This window comes from Haemaphysalis longicornis, unplaced genomic scaffold, assembly GCF_048455015.1.
Source record: "Haemaphysalis longicornis isolate Haplotype H1 unplaced genomic scaffold, Haemaphysalis longicornis Haplotype H1 scaffold_2, whole genome shotgun sequence".
Taxonomy (NCBI): Eukaryota; Metazoa; Arthropoda; class Arachnida; order Ixodida; family Ixodidae; genus Haemaphysalis; species Haemaphysalis longicornis.
Genome location: NW_027526295.1, coordinates 131,210,239 through 131,219,951, shown reverse-complemented (window position 1 = coordinate 131,219,951; position 9,713 = coordinate 131,210,239). Strand labels below are relative to the sequence as shown.

Here is a 9,713-nt window from a genome sequence, read left to right as displayed (position 1 = left end):
CGCTTGTACAAGGCAGATTTATGTTGACTACCCGTGAATTGTAGCAGCAGCTAGCGCCCTCTCAAGTGTAGTCACAAACTCTTTGTTTATCTCATCTAGCCAGTCCAGCTAAGCGCCCCTACGCACCAGCGTCAGCGCCAGCGCGCTGCCGAGCATCTTACCGTCTTACGACATACAACAGCAGCTTGAGTCGTGAGACGGTTTTTCCGTTGCCTGAATGGCGCTGCACGGTGTTTGAATGCGTATTATTGTCATTCGGTGACTGTGTTTCGGACGTGCTGAAATGGGGATACTCTTTGCGAAGTTATGGAGCCTGTTCACGAACGAAGGTGAGTAGTCTTGGCTCTCCAGAGTGACTCAAAAATACGCGGATGTGTATCGCCTCATCAAGAGTTCCAAACTTCCCATACCAAGCAGAACAAAGTATATTGTCGTGCTGAGCGCCTCATATGCATGCCTCAGCTTTCCTCGTCGGGGGAGATAAGTTGGCCCGCTTTTTTGTTCTTTTGTGTGTTTGTGTGCCGTGGGGGGTATATCTCCCGTGTCAGCAGCGCGTCTTGATTCGCGTCCGCTATTTCTTGCTAATAGCGTCCGCACCTTTTCCTGCGTTCCGAGCCTAACCTTCTCGTAGCTAGAGCTGGACGAGCGATCAGCGCCCAAGTTCAGAACAGCGCCCCAGCTGGTATCGCGATCATGCCTGCGATACAAGAAAGTGGCGCCTGGGTAAACGCGAGCTTCCTCGGGCCATCGAGACGGTTTCCGGCTGACCCAGTTTCCGTCCGCAGAGAAGACAACTTCACTAGCCCCCGCCGCTACTGACCAGCCGCCCGAAACCAGAGCTGCAGCAGCTGCTGCTTCGTGGTTTCCTTTTCTTTTTGCGAAGCCGTTATCTGTCGTGCGCCGTGACGTAATGAAGTGACGGCGTGCCTGGAGGCATGTTCTGCCCCTGACGTCGGCACCACCCGCGGTGATAGTTCATTTCCCCTCAAGGTCTGCTGAGCAGCACTCCCGAAGCTTTTCGTGTTGCCATGCTTTCTAGGCCGATCCGTCTGTGCCCGCTCTCGTGATTATCGCTTCGATTGTCCAGCGCTAGCGGCCGACGACACGAGTGACGCGAAGACGGACCGACGTCGGGGCACGGGGACGAAGCACCTGTTGCAGAAACAATTGCTGCATATTTCGGTCGTTCCTTCCGCCGACCTCAAAGGTCAACGATACGACCGCGACTCGCACTTCGCTATCGGGCGATAAGACATGTAGGCGAGCCGATGTAGAGCCTTTTTTATCGAGTTTCTGATAGAGCAGCTGGGTTGGGCTGTGTAGGTCTTGACAAATTTGAGACGCCTTCATGCGATCAGCTTGTTTTGCGCAGAATTTTTGTTGGAGTAAAGGGCCTTAACAGCCCCCCTCTCCCCCTGTTTCTTCTTTTTTTTTTCCTGCTATCGTTGTTCGCTCTTTTACTCCAAGCAAAATGTTTTGCGCTACACGGTACGGTATGCGAGCCGAATATTTTTCCGCGCTCGCTTCGCACGAATAGTTTCTTTCGTTTGCACGTTGAGTGACAAAACAGGTTCGGAGCTGCTGAGGCCTTGAGGGCCGCCGACTGTCTCCAGTCAGCTGGCAAGCTTGGCTAATACGCGCTCCACATCGCGCTTTTGTCGCTGCCTTTCTACGATCGAGCTTCACGGCGACCTTGTCTGGCTTCCCCCTTGCGTTCCACCCAGTCTTTTCACCGGCCGTTTGCATTTCCAGCCGGCTCTTCCAAGCGTTGCATGATTGCGTCACCTCGAAGTACGAAAAAAATATGTATACCGTGTCTGGTGTGAGGGAGCGATAAACAGCTCACTCGCGTCTCACTCCAAAACGAAATCACATAGTACGAGTGATTAGCAAAAAAAAAAAAAAAAGCAACATCCTTTGAAATCTTGGTCGCTTCTTCGAAGAATCCAGTTATTGGGCTGTGTGTGTGGATACATTATACGTGTATTACACGCCATACATGACATAATGAACCAACAGTTCTAGTAAGAATAATATGTGGGGTTATCAGTTTAGTAACACCCTGAATGTGTGCTTTAAAAACATACTTATGTTCCTTGCTACACAATTGAGCTTTCTGCATTATAGAAACAATATGCTGTCTGCATGAGCAGCAATATTGTTTCTCTACCAAGATTGATAAATCAAGTACCTGTTTACATGGGTTGTTTGTACTTTGCACACATGCTACAACAATGAATGTAAAGTGTGAAGTTCTAATCATTGAGAAAAGTTTATACAAATCAGTTTAATTGCATAAGCTGCCTGTGTTTCATTTTTTTTTTCTTTTTGTGGGAGAGGCGTTTCAGATTAGCTTATTGCTGATGGCAGTTGTTGGGATAAGTTTTCCGGCTTTTCAAAGCATTTCTCAAATAACCAAATTAGTTCACTGACTGCCATGTCACAGGCGCAAATAGTGTGGTTTATATTTTTGTTGCTTCTAGTTAGTATCAACAACTACTTAATAATGTAAGCAGTGGCAAATTCACCCACATCAATATTAGAAAATCGCTTGACATTGAAATAATTGTCACGCATACCATCAGTGGGTTGTGACTGCACTTTAAGTTGCACATTTCATTGCTGGCCGGGGAGGCACTGCTATATGCAAAATCCATTATAAAGATTCATAGTTGGTAGTGTTTCACTACTCTTTAGCAACTCCAAAGGCCACGTTTATCTTTGGTGTGTGTTAAACCCCAAGTTATTTTTTTTCTGCAAAAAAGCTAGGTGACAATTTTAAAACTGCTGCTATGTCAAAATTGCAGAGGCAATATCTGGTTATGTTCATTCACTTTTCCTGCGGGAACCTGTAAGGAAAATTGAATAAATAAATAAATAAATATCTGTGTTGGTTGGACAAGCGGTTGTAATGAAAAGTGTAGCAGTCTGCTTTTTCATTAGGCTTTTGTTAAAATACCAGAAAACCGGACTGCTTTGTTCCTTGCTTGCTAATTGCTCCACATGTAGTTCCAGCTGACTGTTGCTCTTGTAGGGCTGATGAAAATGGCTGAAAAAATGTACCTCAGGGCCTGACTACAGCAGTCATAGCATCTTATTACTGCTCGAGCTTGAAGCTTCCACGCTCCTTTCGGCCTTTACGGACACCATTGCTTATGCTCGTAGCCTGGAGTAGCCGGTACAGATAATGGGAATTCCAACCTTAAGCTGTTGATAAGGTTTCCGACTGTCAGCCCAGAATTTGCTGGTATCGCAGTGCACCTGTTCACACTAGTTGTTTTGGTTTCCGCTTGCTTTCGAAAGCCGTCAACTCCTGGCCTTTGAAGTCCGCGGTGTCAAATACGAAGTAAACACATCCGTCATGTGTCATGACATTTCGTTAAACCCTGCTGTGTTGCACCCAGCTGGTTTCTCACGAAAGGATGGCGGGGCAGGGTGGTTAATGGGATCGGTGAAGGGTGGTTAGGCAGGGTAACAGCATGAATGAGTCGAATTTGTGACGACTAAGCTCAGCTGTCCACTAGGCATTGCGCGGTCTTTTTAAATTTTTATTTAGAATGCTTCGCGCGTGCAGGAGTGTACAAATGTGTGCATTTGGTCTGCACGTTTTAGTGCTTTTGTCTTGTTTGCGCCATTACAGTGTGTGTTCTGTTGTTCAATCAGTCCTTAAATTAGTTACAGCACTGGCATCACGTGTGTCGAAGAACGAGTTTCCAGGCGTCGTCCAATGCAGACAAGACGCTTGCCTTTTGAGAGATACCATTGCTTTAATTGCGTTGCCTTAAAGCCCTGTGTTGGCACAGCGAGTCGAGGCACAAAAAGAGAGCTGATGTATCTGTGAGGTGAACTGTAGTTTGAGCTCTAGAAGCCGAAGATTTGCTCCTCAAAAAAGTCATGATCACCTTCCACATTATTCCCCCCCTGAAAACAGAACCCCTTGGAAAAGGTTGTGTTTGTTAGAGAGGTTTGCCAATCAGCAGGTATCCAGCCGATGGACAACCAGATTGTCACTGACGCCTGCAGTATTTTTTCCAGGTGTGCTCCAGCCTGTTGGGTTGACATTGGAAGCAGGGATAGTTTATGTGCGGAAGAGAGTTTGCGCACTCTGTTTGTGCTATTGCAGACTAAAAGTGGCAGCTGGAATTTCTATGAGGGGCCATTTCTCTATTCAGAGTGTGGTCCTTGACCCAGATCATCTAAGCAGGGCTTCAAAAGTGCCAATAAGCAATGCCATCTGTTGCAGCATGCTGTCAATGGAAGATTGATGCGAAAGGTTGTGTGCACAGAGAAAAAAAGAGAGAGGAGGGTTTTCTGTTTTATACCCTTTCTCTGCTCTTCATTCTACTGCCATCACGGTTGTGCAGAAAGCATGATTTAGTGCAGCAGCTTTGGAAAGGCTCTTCTGCTTCCAGAACATCACTGATCAGCTTGTCAAAGGCTCTGTATCTGTTTGTGTCCCAATCCCACATGGTTCTGTTCACTTAGTTGGGGAAGAGTGAAATTAACGTTTACTGTTCCTATGTGACAGGATGCCATTGGTTCCTTACCAAGACCCTGTGTAGTGCGTTCCACCTTGCAGAGGCATAATGTTCAGAAGGGATACCAGGTTTTTCATCTGCAAAGCACGTAAAATTACTGTGATTTGATCTGTGGTAAAAACAGTTAACTTCCCAGCTACTGGCTTCGCGTGGTGTGTCACCGGACCCTCTAATCCTGTAAAACCCAAAAGCTGCTGTGCAAGATATAAAAGGTGTGGGATTTGAAAAAAAAATGGCCATTTGTCACTCATTTTCTAAGCATTTGTTGTGCCAGAAATCCACAGGTTCCCTCTTCTGTACCATAAATTGCCAGGCCATTGTGTTTAATTTGTCAGTTGCTGCTTCTGGCAAGAGCTAAGGGACAAGCCAAGTTTTCTCGTGTTTTTATGGGAAGGAACTGTCTTTGTCTGGAAAGCCGCTGTGAGATATAGTGCCGTGATAGTTTGCAAATATACAGTGCTTAGTCACCAAATTACTTTGCTATGCTGTACATTTAATGGGAAAAGACTTTAAAAACTGTTGGCGCTACCTGCTGGCTTTTTCTGTTCTATGGTTTGTGATGTCGCAAATGATCAAAAATAGGCTTCGTTAATAAAGGGATTAACGGTGGGGAACGTGATCTGTGTGCTTGCCAGTCCCCCTTCCCACAAAGCATCTTTTAGCTGCTACTAGTAGTACTGCCTTATAGGGAGAGAGGTGGAGAGAAGGAAGACGAGAGGCACTTTATTGTGTGTACAGTGCAAATATTCTGACAGTTGTTCGGGTGAAAGAAAAAGAAAATCAAGTCTCAAAAGTCATTCTTCATTTGACTCATCCTTTCTGACGAAAACAACACAGTTGGTGCATGCCTCGCAGCGGTTTGTGCAAGACCGGGAGGTCAACGTCGTGTTTACACATGTACCCTGTGAGCTCAGTGCCCTTGGAATTTTTGGCGACTCCTTTGCATGCTATTTTGATCGTCTGGGGGGGGGGGGAATGACATTTTAAACTGCTCTGCAGGGGTATCCTTAGGTATTTGTTTTCTTTAATATGTCTATCTCTCTCTTCATAAACTTCACTAGAAATTTTGATGCGATATCTTGTCATCAGCACTTGGGCCATCACCCTAGTGCCACGACCAGTTAAGCTGTCAGTTGCAGCAAAGCAGTTTAAAATAAACTTCCGTGTTCCCTCTTTATTGAAATGACAGTGGATGCAATGCTGTGAAGTGGTTTCGCTTCGAGGGAATTGCCGTCTAATATGTGCCTCGTGCGATGTAAATGGGTTAAAAATGTTCTCATGGGAACTTTATGAACTCGATGCAGTTCTTTTTCTGCGCTTCTAAATATGGCACTTGCTGCCTTTGTTGCCTTCAAGTTTCGCTTTATATTTTAAGTTCTTTGTCAGCTTTAAGTTTAACACAGCAGCACTGCCCGCGCAGCAGCGATTATTTTAAGTGCACAACTACTACACGTAATGTGCTCTATTGAGGGTGTTTGGAAGAATGTTGAAAGTATAAAAAGGATCATGCTCACTTTGTGTGAAGCCACTTTATAAGCACACCTCTGCATGTGTGTGCATACATGTGTACACACGCACTCAGCCAGTTGTGTTATCACTGGAAAGGTCACAGCACGGCGGGAAAGAAGACAAGGGGAGGGGGGCACAGATTGCAGAGCACGGTTAGTGCGTCAGCGTGTGTCCTTCCTCAATCGCTGTCTTGCTTGTGGAGACAATTCCTCGAGTGGTGAAGCACATGCGTAAAAGCAGCTGCCAGAACCACCGAGCAAAGCGGCAAATAGCCTTTGTAGCTGCTGGCTGCACCTTGTTCCCTTAATAAACTTAACAACTGCTGCTGCAGTTGGCTTAGCTAAGCCTTTTTAATCAAACTCCCATTTTTGGTAGGCTTACTCGAGGAGTGTTTTGAAGGTGATTTATTTGAAATTCTACTAAAGGGGAGGAGGGTAGCGTAGTCTGATGGATACATGTTTGAGAGCCTTGTGCAGTGTTTGGAAGAGTACAGTGGGGATCAATCAAATGAGGGCCACAGATGCACTGACGGGACAAGTGAAAAGGAATCAACAGGACGAGCGCAGACTCACTAGTTTATTGCAAAATCGAGCATGCCTCTAATCCCCTGCTAAACCAGTCTTTCATGTCATAAAGGTAGCTACGTTTGTCTGCGTGTGCTAGCAAGGATATATATAGGCACGTTCGATTTTTGAGTAAACTGGTTATGAGTCTGCACTCGTCCTGTCGCATCTTTTTTACTGTCTCATTTGTGTACGTAGTCTCAAAGTATGCAAAGCCAATTAGTCCGACAACATGCTTTACAAAGCACTGGCAGCAACGTTTCTCTACAAAAGACACTCCTTGCAGCTTCTACAATGGTGCATGAAGTTAGTGGAGGCAGGCATTTAATGCGGGCTGCAGGAAACCGGATGCTATAAAGGCTGCAGCATTGACGAGCAAACACCTGCAGTGAATGGAGGATATTGCAGACTCCTGTTTGGGGTTTCAGTTTTTTTTTATGCTGCGACAAATTAAAATCCATTTAATGTCGCAAGCATGTGGGTGAAAAAGAACAGAATAAAGTAGACTTACGCACACAGCACTTGGTACCCGTGGTAGCTGCAGTCGTAGCAGTTTTATAGCCTATGTACGCACTATTCGACGCAAGGCATTTCAGAGGTGTTTGGGAGGTCAGGAAGAGGTGGGGTGGAGGGGGGGAAGGGGGTGCTACTAGCAACTGATTTTTATTCGGAAAGAACAGACATTTATAATGTGAAAAAAAATGCAAACTCATCAATGTTCTCGCACGAGTACATAGAAACAAAAAAATACAAAGAAAAACAGTAAAACATTGTGAAAAATTAAAAACAGAACGCGGTATGCAACATGGTCACTTCATGTGCGGTTCCAAAAATTCCAATTCTGCATTCTGTAGTCTCAGTGAAGGCTGACTAACGCACACGGAGCCCTCCCGGCTGATATGGTACGCTTCGATTATCTCTCTTTGGGTTCTTCCCTTGTGTTTGTACATGACTGTCGTCTTATAAAAGAGAGGCCTGCACCCATCCTTTTTGCGCTCTTTCCAATGCACTGCTAAGTGCGTGTAAGGTCTGCCCTTCAAAGAGCTGTTGTGCTCACGTAGTCAGATGTTGAGGCACTGACCGGTCTGCCCGATGTAGGCCTTCCCGCAAGCCAAGCAGAAGACGATAGACAACCGATTGTGCGCAAGGCACATACTGCATCCCATGTTTCATCTTGCAGCCTGTGTCGTCGTCCTGCTCCGGTTTCTTAATCTTCTTTTCAACCGCGGAGCAAATCTGGCCAATCTTTCTTTTGGCGGAAAACACGATGTTCACGCCGTATTGGGAACAGACTCTTTTTATGCCATGTGACAGCCAATGCACATAAGGGATTTTTGCTGCTTTCCTCCTTTCCTCTGACCTAGAAGGAACGTTCTGATCCACTAGTTTAACGGCCCGTCTGATTTTTTCACATGTTGCGGAAATAGCACTGTCAGGAAACCCTGCCTCTTTTAGCCTCTTAACCTGCAAATCAAAACTGCCTCCCTTGCAGTGAACGCATGACTTTTCAAGTGCTGAACGCAAACAGGCCCAAGCTATACCATTCTTTACCAGCCGGGAGTGCCCTGAGCGATAATTAAGGAGCGGCTTAGTGGTTCTTGGGGAGTACATCCAACTACGTGGTTGTGCTTGAAATATAACCGCAAATCGAGAAACTGCAGCTAGCTTTTTTGTGGCACTTCAAACGTGGACAGCATGAGCCTGTTTTTAGAAAACGCCTCGAGCACAACCTTACGCGTCTGATCAAACGTGGCGGACGAAACCAAAATCAACTAGTCGTCAACATACCTGTACACTTTGTGCACGATACCGTTCAATTCAACATCAAGCGTCCTGTCCACCTTTGCCAGGAAAATGCTACTTAACACGGGTGCCACCTTGGAGCCAATGCAGACCCCTGATTTTTTAATGTACGTCTTGCCCTCCCAACCTACGTACGTGTGTTTCAGGAAAAACAAAAGAGCCCCCAAAAAAACTCTCTTTTGGAATCCCACACTTGGCAACAAACTTTTAATTTTTTACAATCTGTTACTGTTTTTCTTTGTATTTTCTTGTTTCTATGTACTCGTGCGAGAACATTGATGAGTTTGCATTTTTTTAACATTATAAATGTCTGTTCTTTACAAATAAAAATCAGTTGCTAGTAGCGCGCCGTCCTGTGTTTTTTTGTACGTGTAGTCGTTTTTTCGCGCTTTTTCCCAAAATGATGGTAGGTGTGCATGGAACAGTAATGCACCGTAGGAGAAACTTCTGGGGCACGAATTTCAACTAGAAGCCAGATTTGGAAGCTCAATAGCTTTCGCCATCACTCGTTTCTTTCCATTCTTCCGGGCATAAACATGGGTCCTAAAGCCAGCAATCGTAAGTTTATTTCTGAATTCGTGGTTTTTAATAAATTGGAAGTTGCTTATGCTTTTGAAAATAGTGACTGTGTGGCCCTAAATACCACGAAAACCTTCATGCAAACATGGTATTCGTGTTGCTCTTGAGGTTATAGCTTAAGATGTAATGGCAGGTTAAACTAAATTTATATGCGTTTACGTGCACACACATGCACAGTATACATGAGCCAAACAAAAGTAGAAGCATGTTGCTAGTTGATGACAGAATGGCCCAGGGTTTCATCGCAGCCAGTCCACCTAGACGGGGAGGATAATTGTGCTGCGTTGCAGGTCAGACTGTCGTGCTGAATAAAGTAGGTCCGTAGCAAGAGAATCTGCCTTCAGCCTAGCGTGGAGCGGTGCAGGCAGACTGCAGGCAGACGAAGGACTCCTTGCAAGAGAGGGGGGGAAGGGGGGGGGGGGGGTGTTACATGAGCCCGCATTTGCTCGTGATTGCCTCACTGTGGGCATGCTCTCCTGGCGGTGAGTATTTGGTTTCGCAGACGTGCGCCGTTGATTAGCCGGGTAGACAGGGAGGGCCTTGACTGGCCGTTTATTCATTAAGCCTGCTTGTTCTTCACGCCGAGGAATTCCCGCTGTTGTTGGTGAGGAGAAACAGAAACCCAAGGGGCCGTGGCTGCGAAAAGAAAAACAAGGAACAAAACATAACACTGGTAGAGTTTTGAGCCAGCGGCGACTCCTTGGAGTGACATTCCAGTCTG

General features: G+C 45.8%; 1 protein-coding gene across 1 annotated transcript in view; it reads left to right on the top strand.

Moving 5' to 3' along the window:
• The first annotated feature begins 104 nt into the window (after positions 1-104).
• Arl5 (ADP-ribosylation factor-like 5) overlaps positions 105-9,713 on the top strand; it is a 28,273-nt gene continuing 18,664 nt past the window's right edge. The window contains exon 1 of the mRNA XM_077698281.1: positions 105-329. Coding sequence (XP_077554407.1) covers positions 284-329 — 46 coding nt within the window. The 5' untranslated portion in view covers positions 105-283. The remainder of the gene's footprint in view (positions 330-9,713) is intronic.